General features: G+C 33.1%; 3 protein-coding genes across 4 annotated transcripts; 1 reads left to right on the forward strand and 2 right to left on the reverse strand.

Moving 5' to 3' along the window:
- Positions 1-728: 728 nt before the first annotated feature.
- LOC132638069 (protein neprosin-like) lies at positions 729-1564 on the reverse strand. Its single transcript, XM_060355057.1, has 3 exons — positions 1511-1564; positions 1259-1398; positions 729-1169 (listed from the first exon to the last, which is right to left on the reverse strand). The coding sequence occupies exons 2-3, from the start codon at positions 1367-1369 to the stop codon at positions 792-794; spliced, it is 489 nt and encodes a 162-aa protein (XP_060211040.1). The 5' UTR covers positions 1370-1398; positions 1511-1564; the 3' UTR covers positions 729-791.
- Positions 1565-2417: 853 nt separating this feature from the next.
- LOC132638070 (protein neprosin-like) lies at positions 2418-3669 on the reverse strand. Its single transcript, XM_060355058.1, has 3 exons — positions 3511-3669; positions 2868-2960; positions 2418-2777 (listed from the first exon to the last, which is right to left on the reverse strand). Exons 1-3 carry the CDS (start codon positions 3532-3534, stop codon positions 2574-2576), a joined length of 321 nt encoding a protein of 106 aa, XP_060211041.1. The 5' UTR covers positions 3535-3669; the 3' UTR covers positions 2418-2573.
- Positions 3670-16505: 12836 nt separating this feature from the next.
- LOC132634880 (uncharacterized) lies at positions 16506-20536 on the forward strand. 2 transcript variants are annotated; one of them, XM_060351005.1, is made up of 7 exons: positions 16506-16662; positions 18313-18884; positions 19195-19342; positions 19432-19562; positions 19885-19947; positions 20035-20103; positions 20195-20536. In XM_060351005.1, exons 2-7 carry the CDS (start codon positions 18693-18695, stop codon positions 20267-20269), a joined length of 678 nt encoding a protein of 225 aa, XP_060206988.1. In that variant the 5' UTR covers positions 16506-16662; positions 18313-18692; the 3' UTR covers positions 20270-20536. The 2 variants fall into 2 exon arrangements, with proteins under 2 accessions (XP_060206988.1, XP_060206989.1); XM_060351006.1 differs by having other exon boundaries at positions 16518-16662; positions 18301-18884.
- The last annotated feature ends 3027 nt before the right edge of the window (positions 20537-23563 follow it).

The raw sequence follows: 23563 nt of genomic DNA on the forward strand, positions 1-23563 counted from the left end.
TACCTTGTTGGTGAAGTTTCGAATCCCCACATTGTAATTTCCTCCCCATTTCCCATTCCCTTACCCCATATGTAATAAAAACAATTTAAAATAAAAATAAAAATTGAAAGACACATGAAACTTTGTTTTCACTTTTTTCATTTTCAATACATTCAAACAATCAAATATTCTTTACAAAAATTATAACCAAACACAATTCCATTTTCAACTCCAACTTCAGAATTCCAAAATAAATATGAAAAATATTTGATTTTCATGGCCAAACACCTACTTAATAACAATAACAATTATTCAATGGAGAAGCATGAGATAGATTGTTGCTTTTAGTTTTACATCGTACACTTTTTTCTATTTATATATATATATTTAAGAGATCTTCCTTTTACTTGATATTGGTGTATTCTAGACTTGAATGGTGAATTGATTTGTTTAAATGTTTTGGACTCGAGAGGCTTCCATATCGTCTAACTTATTTTTACCAACTTTTTTTGTTGGTAGACTTCTTATTAGAATTAAAGTTTTAACGCTAAATCCATTTAGGAGAAGAAGAAGTTGAACGCTTCCATAGAAAAAGTCATTATTCCATAATTTTCATTATAAACTCTTTAAGAATAGCAATTTGGTAGTATGATCGAAGCAAACAAAAAATTAGTTTGAAGTGTGGTGTTGCAGAAAAAAGCTATTGTTATTTTTGCGATATATTAGGTGAGAATCAAGGACATTCAAATAAATATGACGAGTAAAAATATACTTTATATTTTTTTGACATAGAAAATAAATATCATCAGCTATTAAGTAACCAGTTTAGACTTTTCGGCTCTTTCCAGGTCCCCATAAAGTACTAAGTGTTGGTCAGGTTGTGGGTAATCTCTTACACGATACAAATTAGGATCGTCAACATATATAGTCGTCTTATCCACATCTATTGTCTCACCTTTTTCATTTACTACGATAAATCTCCTACAGTAAGCATCATAATTGGTTCTTCCTATGGGAAAAAAACTTGAGCCCATTGGAGGTTCAGGCACACCTGGTGGGTTGTACGTGACTCCTCCCCACTCGACGTTATCAGCAAAGCTTCTCAAGCTAGTGAAAATGTTTTGAGGCCAAAACCCAACTTGTATATTGCTTTTTCCAAGTATAAGCCACCAATTTCCTTTGACTAGTTCCTTTATTATTCAGAAGGAAATGACTATATTAGTATTTTGAAACCTTTGAAAACATGACAAAAAGCTCTACATAAAGAAATAAAACGTACCCGATCTATGTTCATTCTGAACTCCCATGATATCTTATCTCCACGGCGTGAAACCCCATTGAACGCCATATCAACAGGTATTTTATTGTTACTTGTACAAATCCCAGACATAATGTGTTGAAACAATGTGTATTACCCGCCTAAGAAACGTAAAGTATGCACAAACTTTTATGCAAGTGACTAACTGGAGGGAATATATATTAATGTCCTAAAAGCAAAACGGAAGTCACAAGAGTACTGAAGGCAACTAACCTGAAAATGCACAAAAAGTCTAGTTTTAGTGTCTCTATATAGAGTCGGATCCACCTGAAATAAGAAATAGGTCTATGATGCTGATTGAATGGGAGCTAACCGGGAGACATTAAAAAATTAAAATTAAAAATAAATAATTAAATTATCAATGAACAAGTTGTTAAACTTACTCTCCAACCAACTTGTAAAATGTCTAATTCTTTTTTAACTTTCATTCGACATCCATTGTGTTGTTGACCATTGACATGAGGATTATATAAACTAACTGACATTCCAGCTCCCGCAACTTTCTTATTTGGATTTTTTAGAATTTTAACTATTACAAGCTGAATATAGGAATGAATTTTTTTGTTAAACTATGGTAGGATACATCAAAATTAACCTATTTACATTCTCTTAAAGTAATTTTTGTCCCTTTTTTCCATTTTGAGAACAATGAGTAGAGAAAATGGGAAAAGTAGAGCCCAAGTTATCAGAATTTAATCCTTGCATACGGTAAGAAAAGTGAAACAAACATTCAAAAAGAAACTTTCATTCCAATACCTATTTACTTAACTAATTCTAAATAATACCTAAGCTCAAAGAAGCAAAAGAAAAATCATCGAAGCACAATTAATTTGATACGCAGCATCTAAGAAGTCCCTTATTGTGTTAGACTAAAAAATTTCAGAACAACCTTTTGCATTTGTTATTTAAAAAACATATAAAAATGAAAAACTACTCTTTTTTTGAACAATGGTCCTTAATTTGATTGGTCATTGAATTGTGATAAATAGAAAATGATACAAAACTAGAAAATGAAATGATGATAGTCATATCTATATATGTACCTTGTATCTAAAAAAAAAAAAAAAAGTACCTTGTATCTTCCCTTTGACTCACTTTTGTTGTTGGTCTGTGTAGAAGCAATAAAATGTATGAGATTCAATGCCATTGTGGACAAATATTAATTTGTTTACTTGACTAATTTTTTGTTGTTATACATCTAGTGATGCTTAACATACTAGATTTTATATATGAAATCATATCTATTATTCAAGGCAGAGCAGTAAACTGGTGTAAGTTATCTTACAGTAGTCAACTCAGACTTATACGTGACACCTTCCGGTGGTGGTGTATTTTTTTGTCTAACAAGATCTTCTTTGGTGATTTCTTTAATTGGAACTATTCCAAAAGGATAACCGTCATCGTTTGACCATATCCTTGATGACCAATTAGTTGTAGTGGTACTTGAATTCTGATATGATCCGACTAAAGTAGGTTTCATCTGTCCATCAAAAACTTAAATTGTATGTCAATAATATAATATGTTTGGTACAAAATTAAAAAGTTAAGTGGATAGAGAGTAGACACATGCCTCGGGATGGAAATTGTGATTCTTTAGAGATGAATGATCAAATGCTGGTTGTTTGTAGAAATTCACACAATTATATATATCTCCCGATTTACTCTGTGAACCAAAACTCCATGAGATAAGTAATTTTGGTTGCACCATTGTTAACTAATATGTTAAGTACTTTTTTTATACATAAAATGTTTTCGAAAAAGGAAAGGAAATGAAACGCCTATAGGTTGCATACCCCAATCTTTCACATAGTTTATCAGTATTTTAATTCAAAGGTCAAGACAGACTTTTACCAACGTTATTGTTATGCCTCCTTTTTTTTTTTTTTTTTTACTATAAAGGTGAAAATCAGTGACTACATTGGAAGTACTAGCACTAGATGTAGGTTCATTATTAACTTTTTACTACAACATCTATGTTAAAAAATATGGAATTATAAGTTCTCTCTTGCCTTATCTATAGATTGATCTGTCAAGAATGAGCTGACGACTACAAGGGAAGCAACTGACTGCAATCCAAGTTAATTAATTAACCAAAAGTTAGTTTAATTATTTTAAAATATTTCACGGACCAAAACTATAGGGTGGAAGGATAATTATTTTGTTACAAGTGATATTAACGCATGAATATAATGATTTCTTGCTCAAATATATACCTTAATTGTTTTTATTGATGGCATGTTGAGAAGTTTAAGTTACTCCTCCAACGCTAACTCCTCTAGTTTAGAAAATTTTGTTCTTCCTTGAACTTCATTGTAACTCAGAAGAAAATATAGTACCAATGAAGTTTGTCAAAGAATCCTTAGATACGTAAACATTGCCTGAAAACATTAGTTTATTTTTAGATACATATACACACACACAACATTATTTGAGCAACAAAATTTATTAACACAACATGAAGGAACCAAACATATTACTAACTTTAAGTTAGTTAACAAAACATGAAAGCACTAAGCAATGGACTTACTTGAGGGTATGAAAGTTAAAGTTTTTGAGCACCTATATATCACTATTGCTAGTATGATCAGTAGCAAGTTATATAGAGGATTAGTAGAGGCTTAAACCGACTATCACTCATGCTATTAAATCAATCTTCTGAAGTATGATTAACATAATCTAAAGAAGATTTTTCTTATGCTAATAAATGTTGATTACTCTATTTCAGGTAAAATCCAAAAGGAAAATTTGACCATATATTACCAATAAAATAAATATAATACTGAGGTTTCTGTGTTAGAGAATTTTTCTTATGCTAATAGATGTTGATTGCTCTATCTCAGGTAAAATCCAAAAGAAAATTTTGACCATATAAACCAATAAAATAAATATAATACTGAGGTTTCTGTGTTAGAGAATTTTTCTTATGCTAATAGATGTTGATTGCTCTATCTCAGGTAAAATCCAAAAGAAAATTTTGACCATATAAACCAATAAAATAAATATAATACTGAGGTTTCTATTAATAATGATTAAATGATCACTTCTCAATAATGTCCAAAAAGAAAATGTCACCGTAGATTACTACCCCCGTGTCAAAAACTTTGATAAATTTTATTTGCTCCTTTAACTTTGCCTAGTGAACTTTAGTCAAGATTCATATTCTTAGAACAATAACTCATTTACTTTTAATATTAAGTTTTTTTCTGGGGCAAAAATCACTTTGATTACGTTTTCAAGTTCGTAGCTGACAGACAACTTGAAAATTATCGTTTTGATTTTTTTTTTTAATAAAATATATTAAGGTTGAGAAGACCATTGAACAATTAAATAAATCTTTAAGCTTTTTTAGTTTTTAGACATTTATAACTATTCAACTACTTAAAGTCGAAGGGGTTTAATTTGTCTTGGTCAGATGATAGTTGTACTCCATCAAATAAATGAATTTTTGAAAAAAAAAGTTTAGATTCAAAATAAATGAATTGTTCAAAGCCTAAAGAGATATTATTATTTTTTTCCAAATTACCCTTATCTTAGATGGGTTTTCCAACTATTTTACATTTTCTAGGAGTACAATATTAGAAAGGGAGTATTTTTTTAAGGCATAAATTGCACTAATTGCAAAAGGATAATAAAGACAAATGACTTTTTGATTGCTGTAAGAATTAACTTTCTTAAGGGCGTAACACACCCAAAAATTCATTTATTCTGAACTAGAGTACTTAATTACAAGGATTTAATGGGCCCTTAAAACAAGTACCAAGGAGTTTTGGAAAAGAAATTGAGACTTTCTTTAGTGAATGGAGTAGCTAGTAATCATGCATAGAGATGTGGGTGGGGGGAGTTTAAAGTGTAAGATCATTAAAATGTCAATCAGAATTGTAATTGAGTATTGTAGGGAGATTAAGGTGAATGTTTATTGAACTCAAAAGACATTAAATTTGTATAAATAGGCTAGAAAAGTAACAAAAAGAGAGCTTGTACCACGGCACAGGATACCATTCCACCACTAGATCACTGGTGCTTCTTGTTTTAGCACCTTAAAAGAAAAATATTATCATGAATGATGCCGGTGACTGCTTGGTTATATCTTATTTGAGTGCTTATGTTTATCCAAGTGTATGAGCAATTTATCTCTAATAAATAAGAGTTGTATAGTTTTTTTGTATTTTAGTTCAAGAAAAAAAAATCTGTATTAAAAAAAAAATAGTCTCACCGGAAAATATTGCATGAGTAGGTTACCATTTTCATTCGACATGTCAAGGGAATATTGTTTCCCATTCAAATGTTGTTGGGTTGGGTTTTGGGGTGGGGGGGGGGGGGGGGGGGGGCGGGGGAGGGAGGGAGGAGCAAAAGTGGATGTTAACCAGAGGAGGATCTACACTAGCAGGTGTGGGTTCCCGATAGTCCAGTAACTTTTTCCTAGTCCCTATAGTTGTTTTGAAATTTTTTATTAACGTATGACAAGTTTTAGATGGGAACCTAGTGACAAATTGGATGATTAGTTCAACGGCAAAGAAGAAATTAGCTTTGGCGCTTCAACTTAGTCGACTCGAGATCGAGTACACCTAGAGTCAATTTTTATTTGTTAAACTTATTTTTTTTGTATTCTAATTTACTTTCGTTGGAAACGCACAAATTTAAAATCCTGATCTGTCCTTACTTTGACTCCTCCCCCCGTCATGGGTCTAAATTTAAACAGTAGTATGCAACAACGTCAAATCTTTGAGATGGACTGAAAATGACTTGGTACTTAATCATATTGGATATTTATTTATCGTATTAAAAGGTCTGATAATATTTCTTAATGTTACTCCTTTATTTGGTTTTTTAATTTGAAGTTTGGCTGAGCAATCAACTGACACCATGTTAAATAGGATGTTGGTTTGGTTATGTTTATTAAATATTCATGCCATTACAAAAATCCAAGTGTCTCCTCTCTAACTCCTTTTGGACCATTTTGTACGTAGTATTTCTACCAATATCTACTTTACTACTTATTGTACTCTCAAAAAGTAAATGGGGGCAAAGATTTAATGTATTTTTTAAAGGCTGCCAATCATTCAAAGTTTTTTCCCTCTTTAAGTCGAACTTTTGTAAAGAGATGGATAGCAAAAGCCAATTGAAATTTCCCTATTCACATGAATTGAAATGTATTTGAACAAGTAGAATGAGGAAGTAAAAATTCCTCAATATATATATATATAATTGAAATTTCCCTATTCACATGAATTGAAATGTATTTGAACAAGTAGAATGAGGAAGTAAAAATTCCTCAATATATATATATATATATATATATATATATATATATATATATATATATATGATATTTATTTATCGTATTAAAGGGTCTGATAATATTTCTTAATGTTACTCCGTTATTTGGTTTTTTAATTTGAAGTTTGGCTGAGTAATCAACTGACACCATGTTAAATAGGATGTTGGTTTGGTTATGTTTATTAAATATTCATGCCATTACAAAAATCCAAGTGTCTCTTCTCTAACTCCTTTTGGACCATTTTGTAGGTAGTATTTCTACCAATATCTACTTTACTATATTTTACTCTCAAAAAGTAAATGGGGGCATAGATTTAATGTATTTTTTAAAGGCCGCTAATCATTCAAAGTTTTTTCCCTCTTTAAGTCGAACTTTTGTAAAGAGATGCATAGCAAAAGCCAATTGAAATTTCCGTCTTCACATGAATTGAAATGTATTTGAACATGTAGAATGAGGAAGTAAAAATTCCTCAATATATTAATACTTACTACTTAATATTATAATGGTGAATTTTATATACATTTTTGGGGAAAATATTGGATTGTACTTTCTGTATATATGTATACAGTCATATTCTTCTATAATAATCATAATCTATAACAGTATCTTACTATAGCAGTTAAAATTTCTTTGGAATCAACTTTTCATGTTATATTATACCTCTCTATAACAATATTCTCCTATAATAATAGTGATCATCATTGTTAGAGTATGTTATTAATGATAACAAATAAAGAAACAAACAACAATAATAATGCCTCAGTCTCAATTGGGATCGCCTATATTATATATATTTAAACATCTTCATTTAAGCTTAACTAGTGTCATCTATGTGGATCTTTTTCTTCCATCGCGTCTTGTTTTTAGCTAAGTCTGCATTGAGTTCAATGATTTTGTAGGTATTTTGAGACGACTTTCTTTCACATTGATTTTAGACCACTCGATCCCCTTTTAACACATTTTAGAGGCCGATCCAGGATTCTAATTATACTCTCAAGGTAATATAAAAAATAATTTAACCAATAAAATGAGTTTCGAGCTAAATATTCTTGAACATTTAATGTAATTTTTAATATAAACTATGTTCACATGAACTTGTAACTATTACATTAGATTCACCTTTGACATCTTTACTCACCATAATTTCATTTTTACAAACCGATGCATAATCAAATCATCTCAAGCGACTTCTTCAATGCATACTACTCCCCAACTTCTGACGAACACGAACAACTTTTTATTTTATTTGGATTTATATGATGGTACATCCATCTTACAATTCATATTTGTAAAATGCCCATCCTTTAAAATACAACATAATAATATTGAGAAAAAAAAAACATAATAGGAACAGTGGGATTAAGCTAATTCCTTTTATGGATTGTGAAACCAAAAAAGGACATTTTTCACCGATTCACGAATGTAGCTCCAATTAGACCCGTACCATATTAAAAATATCATTTAAAAAATCACACCCATTTTATAAATTATTTAAATGTGCCAAAGATTGATCACCGAAGCCTGAGCAATAACGATTAAGGAATTTTCCGTGTAAGTGTCAGAACTTAGAAGTCAAACATCATACAATATTCAAAGACCACAAATTAAACTAGTATACAAAAGTACTATACAAAATAAAATCACAAAAACGACATAAAAAAGTAATTGCAGAGCACGTGGGATGTGGTCCCCACTTTTTTCCTATGGGTCCCACTTCTCTATGGTGACGTTGGTCCTTATGGACCCCACCTGAAGTGCGTTATGCTCTCTTCTTTTTAAATTTTATTATATTCTAAAAATAATCATTTTTGCGCGGATTGTCCTTCAACCGGACTGGTCAATAATTTTTACTACACTGTCTTGGATTTTTATCCCTGCTATTTATTTAATGAAAATATTCAGACATACTTTGTAAGATATAATTTATGTAACATTTTAATCTTCAAAAACTAATTTTTGCCTCGCTAGACATAAATTTTATAGGAATTAAGCTATGCGTCATAAGTTTTGTTGTAGTATTTTACAGATTATGTTTAGAGTTAAAAGTTTTGCCCGAAGTTAAATGTAAATTATGCTGAGCAAAGTCTATAATTATGCCGTTTTTCAGAGTATATTAAGTGTTGAAAGTTTTATCGGACATAATTTGTGAGTATGTTAGATACATATGCATAAATTAAACGTAAACTCTTCCTTGCTAAATTTAAATTATGCCGTGTCAGAAAAGTTGAAAGATAAATATTAAAGACAAAAAATAAAAACCACCCAGAAATAGGGCATTTGTGCCAATTGCCTAAACATAATTTGTTGCGCTCCAGCTGCCTCGTAAAAGGAGCGGATTCCAAATCTATATTCAAATTTAATTAATAAAAAGTTTCAAATATTCACATAAGAGTACAAACAGTTATGAATTAAGTTTCAAAAATTCACATAAGAGTACAAACAGCTGTATATTAACTGACACGTGTACGTTGATCTATGACTTCATTATTTTCCCCCTCTTTTAGTTTTTTGTTTATTTTTGAACCGGCTCAGCTCGGCTTATGAGCTTGCACTATGAAATTACCCTTATGCACTTGAATAATGCGACGTTATTAGGGACTAAACGGGAATAAAGAGATGATTTGAGGGGTGAATCCTGATCATTGATGCAGTTGTTGGGGATGTGCCAGACAAGGTAGTACAAAGTTGAAAAATAAATAGTGTATTTGGTAGGGAAGTCGTTTGTCTTTGACAAGGTTTTTTTTTTACTTCTTATTTGACTGGCACTTGCTTTAGATTTCGATTAATTTAGATTGATATCGAGATTATTACTTTTTCTGTTTCAATTTATGTGATATTTTTCGCTTTTTGATAGTTAATTCGATTAGACTTTAAAGTTAAATTGAATTAGATTAACTCAATATTTTAACATTCAAATTTATATATTTGAAAACTACATGAAAAATACTATAAGTTGTAATTTTTCTCATATCAATTTGGTGAAATACACTATCTTAAAATGTTGATCAAAGTTCATGTAATTTGAATTTCGAAAAAATGAAAAATGTCACATAAATTAAGACAGATGGAATATTGACTATAAAGAAGTACTTACCAATCCATTACAACATTTGATGAATTTGCAGCGGTGGTATTGATTATTTGCTGGTAATATGTCCTCTCGTTTAATGAATGTAATACTATTATTTTGATATTATCAATTCTTTAAACTACACATTATACTACTATAAGTTATGTATGGATGTACATACTATTTAATACGAAATATAGTACTCCATGTAGGGGCGGAGGGAGGAAGGGTCAAGGGGGCTCATCCGGCCTCTTCGGCAGAAATTACACTATTTATACATGGTTAAAATTATTTTTTATGTATATATAGTAGATGTTGAATCCCTTTAACTTCTTTGTGTGTTTACTTTTTCATATTTTTATCCCCCTTAGTAAAAATTCTGCCTCCGCCACTGACTCCATACAATAAGAATAGGCTTATTATTCACATGTAATGTCACGAACTAACTCCTCTACAATGTTAGCAACATATAAATAGTTCATTTAGTACTCGTAGTCTCACCTGAGTACAAGTCAACCATCTATTGTCTTAGGTTTCTTGGCACGACTCGGTGCCTACGATTAAGCTTGCCTCAAAAGCTAATTAGTTTTATCTATGCCACCCGTTGGATTCCAAGGCTTCAACCTTGGCTTGCTGACATACTTTTGTGATGAATTTAAGATGTTGGATCTTAGTTACACACACGCTCGGAATTGGCTACCAACATGTCAATCTCTAGGCTACCACTGAGCGTCGCTTTGATCGTGCGCATGCGTTGTCTAATCCTTAAGCTGGACACTTGCCTTATGCTTGCGTGAGTGATTTGCGCTTGCCCGGGTAGGAAACTCTTAAACCCTTAGTCATTGTCATCTTTCATATAATGCCAGCAACAATCTTTTGCCAAACATTTCCTTCCCAGGAGCGGACCCATGTTGAACGAAGCGGTATCGCTTCATTGAAATCTTTAACTGAACATATGTATTAAAATTGTGCATAAAGTGATATATTGAGAGAAATGACACCTCTTAACATCAAATTGTTGTATTTCTAACATATATACAGAGCCAACACAACGGAAAACTAAATAGGAACCTACCTTCAGCCATAACTGTTCAAGTGTCGTGGAGAATCGCCTTTGATCTAGCGCCGACTTGTAACCCTGAAAAGAATGGTAAAAATCCTAAAGCCTTCTAGCCAAAACCTATCACAATTTTAGAATACTGGACTGATGGAGTCACACACGTATTTATAGGTAGGTCAGGGACTCTTAGGTAAAAACTTTAACCCAAGGGTCTTTTTCATAAAATATGGTTGCCCTAGGGACTTTTCCATAAAATATGGTTGCCCTAGAGACTCCTAATAAAACGTTTCCTCCCATCAAAGAAACTTTCGGATATGCATAACTAAAAAACATTATTTGCCATATATTATTTAATAATTTGTTACCATAATATGTAGCCACATTAAATGTATCCAAAAGAGACGTTATTCTTACACGAATGCCTCTTGACGCACTAGTTCAGCACTTGGTTTTGCTCTTAGAGGTTGGAGGGTTCGAAACACAATCTAAATATTTTCTTGAAAAATATAATCTCTATTGTTTAAAATTGTGGTTAAGTAGTATTGAACCCAAACCTCGTCTAGTCTAGCTTAATACTAAGCTAAACCAATGTGAGTAATTTATATTTTTGTCCTTTCTTCTATGAATACTGTTACACCCCGTAGTTTCGTATGTTGAGATTCGAGCTACCTTTCAGGAGGTATGTGAGCTTATATGTGTTTAACTTATGGTTATAAGGATTTAAGTTCATATAGTAAACTATGAAAGGATTGACGGGCAAGTGAATTAAGGAAATTAAATTTGTTGGAACTTGGAAGAGAATATGAGGGGTAATTTTGGCCCAACTTGGAGAAAGAATATCTTTTAGTAGATGAGGAGTTTTGAAGCAAAGTAAAAGCCTAAAATAAAGTTCGTCGAGTCTAGTTTCCAATGCAACAAACCGCTCGTCGATACGATATCGGAGTAGAGAATTATGGACGTCACAAGTTAGGCTGACAGAGGAGAACGCTGCTACAGTAACCGGGCTACTACAGTGCTGCTACAGTACCGACTTGCTACTGTGCTGCTACAGTAATTGCTACAGTGACCCCCGAATTTGACCCACTATTTAAGGACCAAATCTGATTCAAAACTTCATTTTCAGCCAAGAATGCTCCAAATATTTCCCAAATCTTCTAGAAAATTCTCCTAACTTCTATCCACTAGATTTTAACGCGAATTAAGTATAATCCCCGGATTTAAGTTGGACAGCGCGTAGTTGCGATTATACTATTGTATTGTGGTGAATCCTAGTTGGAATTCAAGGCAAATATTGGAGATATCGCGGTACTAGCGAGAATAAGGTATGAATCTCTCCTTATTGATATGGATATAAGTTTATTTACGGAAGTAGAGTTGTAGAATAATCGTATAGTGGATTTGTTGGTGGAAAAATTGGACAAATGTCGTGTGAGATATTTTATGGAATATATTGGTATTGATAATATTGTGGTTGATGTTGGTATTGTTGTTATTGTTGTTGGTTGCTGGATTATGATTTCGAGCTGGGCATATAAACACGGGAGATGCTGCTCGAATTTCGGCAAATTCAAAAAAGGGGTTTCATTTAAATGCTTAAGACAAGTGTACGACGGTGAGCCTAATAATAGTATGAACGATTTTATATGTAGATTACAAGTCAGGAGATAAGTGGGAAGGTCAAGGACCAAGATTCCATGTATGTTAAGGCTAAATCTTTCTTTCTTAAGGCATGATTCCTTTGTTGTGAACCTATATATGACATCTTCAATAGCCTCGTTTCTAAAAGTACCAAAGCTTACAGTTCCCGACGTTCTTGTGATATCCTTGAGCTTGTTTCATGGCTATTATTGTTATTCATTGATGTTGATCTCATCTTATGAATTTGTTCCTTCAAGGTGAGACGTGTTCTTAATGATGGTTCCATAATAATAATTCAACGAGTTTAGGAACAAGTTCGTAAGGGATGTTTTATAGGATATGAATAGAGTGATAGTAGGGGATCTCTAATGAGGTATTTAGTGTTCGAAGAGAGGTTTATGTTGTATCTTAGGACTTGGTTAATGTTTAGTCAAGCGGGAAGAAGTACTAATGGCCTGAGCTGTGCTTATAAGTCTTATGTGATTATGTAAACCCTACGAGCTAAGTGATGACCACGGGAAGGGCATAAAGATTACTTGTAGATTTTTACCACTGGTCTACGACCAGTCGGGCAGATGTTACCATCGGGCTACGGCCGGTTGGGCAGATGTATGTATGTATGTATGTATATATTTACCACTGGACTGCAGCCAGTCGGGCAGTTACCATTGTGCTACGGCCAGTCGGGCAGTTGCGCTCTACCGTCGGGCGATAATCGGACGGGCAGTTATTACCACCGGACTGCAGTCGGTCGGGTAGTTACCACTGTGCTACGGCCAGTCGGGCAGTTACCGCTGATCAGTCGGGCAGTTGCGCTCTACCGTCGGGCGATAATCGGACGAGCAGTTATTACCACCGGACTGCAGTCGGTCGGGCAGTTACCACTGATCAGTTGGGCAATTAGCATAGGATGATTAGTAAGATAAAGGCACAGTACTATACCTAGATATAGTTAAGCATGCGAGAGTATAGAGAGACATGTATCATATATGGATCGGGTTGCACGCCGCAACACATGTTCAGATAACATTTGATGATAAGGTAACCAGGACTATGGTAGGGTATACAAACCTAGTAAAGATCGCAAAAAGATGAAGAGGTATGTATACATATACTAGATTTCCATCGGTAGTTCAGAAATGCCAGGTTGATTCTTATTCTTCTCATCTTTGGTATATGGCTATTTTATTGCACTTTCCGCCTTGCATACTCAGTAAATTGCTCGTACTGACGTCCCTTTGCTGGGGGCGCTGCGTTTCATGCCCGCAGGTCTTGAGGATACAACTTGACGGATCTTTCAGTAAGGATACCAGCTCAGCAGGCAGAGTCGTGGCGCTCCACTTGCTTCGGAGTTGCCCTGTGAGTCAGCATGGCTGCATATGCATTTGCATGGGTATGGCGAGGCCCTGTTCCGGCCACTTTATGTCATGTACTCCTGTAGAGGCTCGTAGACAGATATGCACAGTTAGATATCTTATAATTATCTCAACTTGTATTATGTTGTATCATTATTATAGATAGCCTTACTGGCACATACATTCGAGATTAGTTTAAAGACGCAAGTATGTTATCTTTTGGGCTTGTGCCTCTACGGCTTATAGTACCTTGGTCTTATGTTGCCTTTCGAGTTACAGAAAATGTGAGTTACAGTTGGTTCGCTCGGTTCCCGTAGGGTGCCGAGTGCCAGTCACGCCTTACCAAGGTTGGGGTGTGACAAATACAAACACCGCTCGCTACAAACCGCATACTCTATTGGCCCTTATAACATACTTCTATCCTACATAGTGCATCGGATCTACCCTTTGTGATGGGGGTGGCATGGCACCCCCTCAATTAATAATTTTTTTATATACTTATGTTGTAATTTGCGTAAATTAGGTTAAATATTTGATCCTGTCGCCTCCAGTCGTAAATTAGACAAAGTTGCCACGGCTAATAGACACAAGTTTGAATCTATCTTGATTTTCAGGCTCCAGTTTGCCTTTGCGCTTTTTACTTCTTTTGTACCAGTAATTCCCTTTTCGGCCCTCCAAATTTTCTATTTATCTTTTTATTATTTATATTGATTTTTCTCTTTTCTATTATTTTATCTGTGATCTCTAGCGAGAACACACAAATAGAAACTTCAAAATCCCTTAAATTAAGTATTTATCTTAATCTCAAATCTGTGAGTATTTAAATAAAAAAACTTGGGTCTCAATGGGAGTTTTGGATTGAGATCAAAATTTATTTATTTTATAATTTCTTTTGTTTATTACTCCCTCTGTCCATGTTTACTTGTCTATATTTGACCTGAGACACTCTTAATAAGCAATAAATAAAATGAGAAATGAATTGGAATACTTAATAATAAGGGTAAAATAGGTATAAAATGATAAATTATGTCTTGATTTTTCAAACTATATAACTTACAAGTAAAAGAGGACATATATTTATAGTATAATGGACAAATAAAAATGGACGGAGGGAGTGCATTATAAAAATTTATGCTATTCTATAATTGTTAAATTCAATTTAAATCACTTTACTACTTAAATTGTGATGGAAATTTCATAAGCACTGCTTAGAAAAAACATGAAATTTATGCTTTATTTTTTAGAACTTTGTAGTTTATCCAATTCTACATTTATTTATGGGGAGTATTTACCTATTGAAGAATTTTTCTATTATTTTTCTTATTTTGATCGGTGTAATTCCCTAATTGAAGATGTTATTTTACTTGTGCAAATTCATTTTTTAATATACATAAGAGATGCAAGTCCCTTGGTGAAAATGTTGATTTTACTTTTGTTATTAATGGGTGTTAATGAGTGCGATTTCTTATTTAAAATGTTAATTATGTTCGTTTCATGATTTTTGAGATGTAATTTTCATATTTGTAAATTTAAAAAAAAACTCATTAAATTGACCCGAATAAACTAAAAAAAGATGAACCCGATCCAAATATACGTTCCTAACAAGATGTATATTGAAGAAAATTGTGACACTCGTCACCTTCAAATCCTAAATCCACCTCTAATTGCACGTCTAGACCAATACTGCTTGAAAGGCTAAACTCAAAACCATGCTCAAAAGTTAACACAGGAGACTCTTTAGACTGATGCCTCGAGTGCTCAATTAGCACCAAAGTTTTTGTCCTTCCCAAATTTAGCTCTCCTACACAGAAAAGTGACCACCCTCAGGAAGCAGAGGGTATATCACTTAATGTTGCATCGACACCTGTTGGACAGAAAAATTATTGGAGAGAATCATAGAATGTGTAGAGTTTAGTCGCTTTCAAACAGCCTCGGATTCTCGTTTGTACGTCGCCGGTTCATTGATCAGCAACGCAAGCAGAAAAACTCGGCTCAACACGCAACTGACCCGGCTCTACTAAGCCGCTAACTATTCAAACCGAGTTTTACAATATAAAACAAAACAAAGAGCAATACAATACAATAATACAGTAACATGATAACGAAAAGAAGAAAAGGGATTTAAGGATTAATAGCACTTTTGGTCCTTCAATAATAGTTAAATTCTAATTTTAATTCTTATGATATCTGATTAAACACATTTATTCTTCAATTAATTGAATGTACGTTTTTTTATCTCTTTGCTTGTGAATATTCACAAATTTATCCTAATATTAGTCGTTTCACTATTTAATTACATATGTGTTCCGTTAAGCTTGTACCATACTACCTTTACTCCATATTTAACATCGATATAGTCCTAAAAGTAAATCAAATACAACATACTTCGTATACTCTCTTCGTTTCAATTTATGTGAATCTATTTAATTTGATATGGAGTTTAAGAAAAAAAAAAAAGAGTTCTGAAATTCGTGATTTAAAACAAACGTTAGATATCTGTGTGGTTGTAAATTATATCATAAAGTTAATTTTTTTTAAATATATAAAGATGACAATCTTTTTAGTACATAAACTAGAAAGAAAAAGTTTGCCACATAAATTGCGACAGAGAGATTATACAGAAGGACTACAAAGTTTCATTTCAATTAATTAAAGGTTAAATATGCTTAGTCAGATATCGCAAAAACCAAAACCAAAATTATATTTAAAATATAGGGAGTAAAAATGCAAAGTATGGGGAAGAAAGAAGATAAGGAAGAAAAAGCCAAGTGACCGTACAAGTGGGTCTTCTTTTTTAACAGCAGGGTAGTAGTTTCCACTCCAATGGCAGTTTGTGAAGCATTTTCTCTCTCTAGATAACTAATCACTTTCTCTCTCTAGTTTACTGCAAAATTCTGTGTTGTATCTGATTGCATTTCACTCCAATCTGACTAAAAAGGGCTCGGAATCCATTGTTAAACTGAGGTAACGTAAACTGTTAACGGATTTGACGTGTTTGCTTGATTTTCACTTTTTGATGCATTGTGAAAAATACATCTTTTTTTTTTTTTCACGTTGAAATTAACAATTCTGAGCAGTTTTTTGTTCGAATTTAATTTGTTGAATCGATTAAGCATGATTGCTTGTTTAAGTGTCACTTTTTTTTGAAGTTTTTACATCAAAAATTCTGATTTGCAGTAGTTTCTACTGTTCGGTGTGTTTTACTATTTATGCATTGTGAAAAATACATTTTTTTTTTTAAAAATTGCAATTTGAAATTAGCAATTCGGAGCTCTTCTCTGATTTGCATTTTTTTTTTCAGTTTGAAATTAACAATTCTGAGCTCTTCTCTAATTTCTAGTTTTTCTTATTCGAATCTAATTTGTTAAATAGATTCAGTATGATTGCTTGCTTGAGTGTAACCTTTTTGATGTTTTTCACATTTAGAAATTGCTCCTTTTTTTTTTTGGTTTAACGTGATTGTTTGGTGGAATTCGGTGTTTGATGTTTTATACATTGCGATTTATTTTGTTAAATCAATGATTCTGAGATATTTTTGAGTAGCAATTTTTCTCTTTTCCTTATTTTTTTTTCCAATGTTTTTGGTTAAAGTTAATAATTAACTTGATTCATTGCTTGATTTTCACTTTTTGATGTTTTATGCGTTGAGAAAATACAATTTTCGCTCTCAAATAAATAATTCTGAGATTTTTATTGGTTAAAGTTATTGTTTTTTAATTATTCAAGTGTAAAAAAAAAAAAAAAACCGAGTTAATTGAAAGTTGCAAAATTGCGATTAGCGAGTATTTATTGGTTTAAGTGCACATTTATAGTCTATATTCGTTTGCCTTATTTTTGCATTTTAAAAAAAATATTTAGGGCTTGTTTGGCCATAAAAATTGTGAGTGTTTGAAAATTATAGTTTTTGTTTTCAAAGTGAAAAATGATATTTGGAAATCGGAGTTGTGTTTGGTCATGAATACAAATTGGAGTTGTTTTTGAAATTTTTTGCGAGTGATTTCTAGTGAAAACAACTTTTTGGTGTTTTTCAAAATTTCGGAAAATTCCGGGATTTCCCCGAATTTTATGACCAAACATGATTTCAGAAATTCAACTCCGAAAAAAAGTAAAGAAATATTCATGGCCAAACAGCTACTTAGTTTATCTAATTTTCATCTTAAGCTAACTATTAAGAGTGTTGTTACTGAAGAATGAATTTGAAGTCTTTAGTTAATAATTTTGATTGAATTGGAGATTTCAAGGTTACTTAATTGCCTTAATTTTAAAATTGGACATGCTTTAGAAATTACATATTTACAACACTTTTTTTATTTTTATTTTTATTTTTTATTGCAGTAGATTTTAGTGGATCATGCATTATTGCATTTATTACTACTCATGCTATATCCGTGACTTGCAGATTTTTAAATTGCTTGTTGGCTCATAGCATTCAACATTCCATTACAAATTTCGTGTCAGTCTTATCAGATCTTAAAGATATCACTCTCTTTTTGTGTCTCTCCCTTTGAGTATATATGTGACTGTATGAAAATGCCTTATTTGGACACTATATAGTCATACTTTGTGGGGATTATTTGGCTACATTTTTGACATTCTTAATAGTTTCTTTTTCAGGATTTTCATTTGAGACTGAGAGTTGTGCTTTTTAGCTTGATTGATTGTGGTTCTTGAAAGTTCAAAGATTCCAGTTTGTCAGTTCCATTTTGAGGTGAATCGTGTTATTAGTCCTAGAGATTCTTTAGAAAGGTATCTGAATTGAGATGCTTGGGAGTTAGTTCTGTACTGGAAGTTGGTATACGTGACATAGAAGGTGAATCGCGTTATTGGTGCTTTGTTATTTCATTATCTGATTGGAATGAGGAGCAAAGGAGAAAGGATTTGCCGCTATGTAGAATTCCGTAGTTTGGTTACAGAGTATCAGTAGCTAATTTAGTCTGATCTCCATTGCTATCTTCGTTGGGGTCACTGATTAGTTAGTTGTTGAGACGTGCAAAATGCTGGAGACTCAACTATGTCCTGCTCGGGTGTTATCACCTTTCCGCGAAGAGAGTGGTGATGAGGAACTGTCTGTACTTCCAAGGCATACCAAAGTTATTGTGACCGGAAACAACAGAACCAAGAGCGTTTTGCTGGGACTTCAGGGAGTTGTCAAGAAGGCTGTTGGGCTTGGTGGTTGGCATTGGTTGGTGAGTCCTTCATTCTACTTAGATTGTATATTTATATTTTCCTTTTACCCTAACAGTCCAAAATGACTCTTCTTCTCTTTGACTGTTTGACTTGAATTACATAACTGCTGAACTAGCTTCCTGATTAAGTTTCTGATTGTAAAGTGAATTTAACTTTACATGATTTATATTTGTTAAGTAGTTAAGCTTTAGACCTTGCTGTCGTGAAATCTTCCACTTATAACATTCTTGTTTTCTTTATCTGTTTTTTGATTCTGTTGTTGTTTGATTATGGAGTCAGTTATTAAACTTCTTTATCTCAAAATTGAAGGTTTTGAAAAATGGGGTTGAAGTCAAACTACAAAGAAATGCATTGAGTGTGCTAGAACCTCCCACGGGAGATGAAGAAGACGATGATTATGACTTTGACAACTCAAGCAGTGGTTCAGACATTGTTGAAAAAGAAACCCATCACTTTGGTTAGTCTCCATTATCTAAACTTTGTTATATTAATTCTTCTAATTTCTAAAGAGGTTTCTTATTTGATTGTAATCCTTGTATTTGGTAGCCACTGGTGTCGAATACAGAAAAGTGAGCAAGCCTAGAGTTCGTTATACAAGGCCATGGGCCTTATCTGGACCACCAAAGACAATGAGCCGTGGCAATTGCAGAGAAGTTGAACCTAACTATTTGCAACCGGTAAGCACATAAAATATATATGTAGTCTCTGTGTTTTTGATCTGGTTTTGTTGATGTGGATGGTTTTGTGAAAGTCACATTATGTGCTTTCTTTCCATGTGATAAAAATCTTTTCGTTGGTATTTACAGAAACTCCAATGAAACATTACACAGCCATTCTGTGTCTGGTAGTTTATTCTTTGTAAATTGTGATGGTCTTGCTTGACGGGGGTTTAAAGTGTAATCATGGTGCTTGATGTGATGCCTTTATATTAATCCTGCAAGTGTCTCCAGATAATGTGACATGCTTGTTTTATTAAACTGTTCCATTTTGTACTATCAGAGGTTGAACTTGGCAAAACTAGGAACTGGTTCATTATGGAGGTACTGGCGAAACTTCAACCTTGTGAGTGTCTGTCAGCACGAATCTTTTTCAATGATCAATCTAACAATATGTCGATTCAAGTTAGTAACACGTTTCGCGTATATGCAGGCACATATTAGCCCTAACCCAACGAAGGAACAACTGCTTAGTACAGTGCAGCAGCACTTCTCGTCACAGGTCTCGTTCTTTCTGTTGCTATGCTTAACTGCATAATCTTTACTTAGCCCCAAGTTTTCCTAACGGATGCTCCGTATCTTAATCCTTGCAGCGTGTCGATGAGGTACAAGTGGTGGTGGAATTTATCCGTGCGGCCAAGCGATTAAGATCAACTGACACACATTGAGATTTGTTGATGATGATAGGGGAAAGTTGTGAAGAAGGTCGGATTATTATCTGTAATATAATGCATATATAGAGTAAATATTTATGAACCTCTAACTTAGTTCAGCTAATTATAGACTCTACTAATGGAGACTGACTGTGGTGGGAGCTTCTTTGTTAGCTACTCCCCCAAATTGTCTCCCGGATCCCTAACCTGGTATTATGCGGCTGTGACCCGGTTGATATTTATAACCTTCAATTCTGGTGTGATTCTACTTTAGTACTTTTACATGAGTATGTGTATATTTTTTTTTTCTTCTTTAGATCACAATATTCTTCTTGACTAGTTAAAGATGTATGATAACATTTCCATTTGTCCAAGCTTTGGTGGATGGACTTATCCAATATATGTGTTGGTGGAGGTAGCAGGTACCTCGTAAAATAATTGAGGTGTACGAAAGTTGACTCAAATACCAGAGTTATAAAAATAAAGATGTACAAATTACAATCTCACCATCCATGTACAAAATGAAGGTTGGGATTCATAGAGGTATATTTTACCGAGTCAAATACGGAAAGCTTCATGCATTTTTAACCCTTGAGATACTTGTCTTTTGACTAAGGTGAGTTTCAATGCAACGACGTCCACATCGTGGATTCATATATAGTCAATATATTTGAAATTGAAATGTACGTTCTATTTCTATTTAAATTTAACATAAAAAATTAAGTCTTTTTCGAGGCTACATTCGCGCCTTGATTTTTAGAAAGCTGATCTTAACGCCCTTACATCATTCAATTTATATTGTAATTATTTTTCTGGCCTATAAGCTATGAGTACGTTGCAAACTTAAAGTAAATTTTTAACATAATTGTTTGTACAGTACGAGAACAACTAATTTATTATGCTACATGTCTTAATCTGGCTAATTTGGTTTAATTAATTCTTTTTCTTTTTTGCTGTAACTATTGACAGTCTACAGTAGGAAAAATATCTCAAAGTATAATAGTATTAAATTCATTATTATAATACAAAATTTATGGATATGGAAGCCAGGCTGTAAATAGGTGTCACGAGTCAACTATAAGTTGGCAGATGTAGACCCATTGTGTGGGTGCATATTGTTATTAAATATCTACCAACCGAAGAAGTGCTATATGTGCAACCAAACCTAACATTGGCTTTCAAATTAATATTGATAAAAATTACCCCTATAAGAGATCGAGAAGAGTCGCTTTCTCTTCACGTTATTAAAAGTTGGTACCAAAACAATTCTATTATTGGTCCCTACAAAAGATTTTGTGCAAAAGATTAGGGGTGCTTCTTTAGATTTGCTCTATTATTTCAGTTTTTGTGGACCCACTTTGTTCCCTCCACCCACATAATAGAGGAATTTGAAATGTTAAAAATTCACAAACTAGTTACTTTTACAATTTTTATTTGTAAGCAAGTGACAATCTCAAAATTAATCGGTACCTAAGGCTATGATCCAGTGGTTAATAAATGTTAGAAATTATGAGGTTCTTAAGTTCAAATTCTAGCTAAGAAAAAAATATTAGGTAATTGATTTCACTTATTGTAGCCTTGGTGGTTAGAGTCACTCAGTACCTCATGAAATTAGTCAATGTGTGTGCAAGTTAGCCCAAACATTATGATTATGAAAACAAAATTGCAAAAGTAATTGAAATCTAACCACTTCTTCATCTGAAAATAATATTTGAATAAAAAAAATACTCCTGACTTGAAAAGGTGGCAGAGGTCTGTTTCTTCATCTTTTTTGTTTTTTTCTCCGGGCCACTCCAAGATAGTGTCTTCGAGTTCTAGTCTTATATGTGGAACTCTGAGAGAAGGGGGTGAGCTGCTCCAAGCGGAAAACAATAGTGAAGTTCGAACTTGCCCACGCTCATTTAAATTGGCTGAAAAAGTGATCGGAAAGCGAAGTCCTTCCTTTCAATCTGAGCCTGCTCCAGTATCTAACCACTGCTCACCTCGATCAACACAATGTGTTGTATATTTATTTTTCAACAATTTTACAATTACTGGCTACTTTTTCGATCAACACAATGTGCTGTATATTTATTTTTCAACAATTTTACAACTACTGGCTAATTTTTAATTATAGCTCCGGAAAGTGGACAAACCGCATTATGTTTGCATTGAAAATTTGTGAGGTGGGGGATGTCTTTGCGTTAAATTCTTTCTTTTTGTTGATGACCTTATTTCCTATGTAAAGTCAAACAGCAAGTGAGAGTGTAGATTCGTATTTATTCGTCACTTTTTCCTATTATAGTCTCTGAGTTTCTTACAGAAATTTAGATAGTGAAAGTGCAAAACGCATATTTATTTGTCACTTTCTCTTATAATGGAATCTGAGTCATGATTAATTCGAATGGTAATGTCACGAGTTTAAATTCTGCCTAACTAAAAATATGTCAACTGCCTTTCATTCTCAAATTACTTGAGGCCATTTATTTTACTTCTATAGTAGATAAAATGCTTCCGAGGCAAATTACGAGTTTGAGTTCATTAATGTTAGTACAAGTTTTCTATATTTCACACTTATTCTTACACAAATAATAGCGTGCAAGGCTCACCCCAAAGAAGGAAATGATGTTTGTTTTGCCAAGTGGATTAATCTCAATGACTCTCTCAAGAATATGAGGCAATAATAGAACAAATGCGTAAGAAGATACTCCATTAATAAGCAATCCCTCCAGCTAATCACCTCACAGGCTTCATTGTATCCTACCTAATCACCCCACTCTATTTATACTCATCTATAATCTACTCCTTATGCACAAGGGTCTCTTGGTTAATTGTCAGTCATCTAATCTTGCTTTGAACAAAATCGAACACTAATAAGATTTGAATTAGAATAAAAAACTCTTGTCAAACTTTGATGTCATCAATTAAGCCTTAATCTTTGTTAGTTAGTGTCTTCTTAAAAAGAGCAAAAAAATTAACAAATCTAAAGAAAGAACATTGACCGACACCTCGGTCAACCTCCACTTTCGTTGCATTCTTTTCTTAGATAAGTTAGAATCCAAAACTTGTGTTTTTGCTTATTCTTCATGTAACTCGAGCCTTCAACCTACCAGTCGATAATAGAGTCTAGGGAAAATTTCAGAAACCACCCCTCACGTTTTGCTTCATTTCAATGACCTCCCATCACGTTTACAGTATTACAGCTACCTCCCCTATTTTAACTTTTTTTTTTTTTTTTTTGTAATAGTTATTTTATTCTATTTATTACTAATGAAAAAAAACACATATGTGGATTGATTTGTCCTCCCTAAGATTGTGCTCTTTGGATTA

The sequence above is a fragment of the Lycium barbarum genome, chromosome 4 (genome assembly GCF_019175385.1).
Source record: "Lycium barbarum isolate Lr01 chromosome 4, ASM1917538v2, whole genome shotgun sequence".
NCBI classification, from domain to species: Eukaryota; Viridiplantae; Streptophyta; class Magnoliopsida; order Solanales; family Solanaceae; genus Lycium; species Lycium barbarum.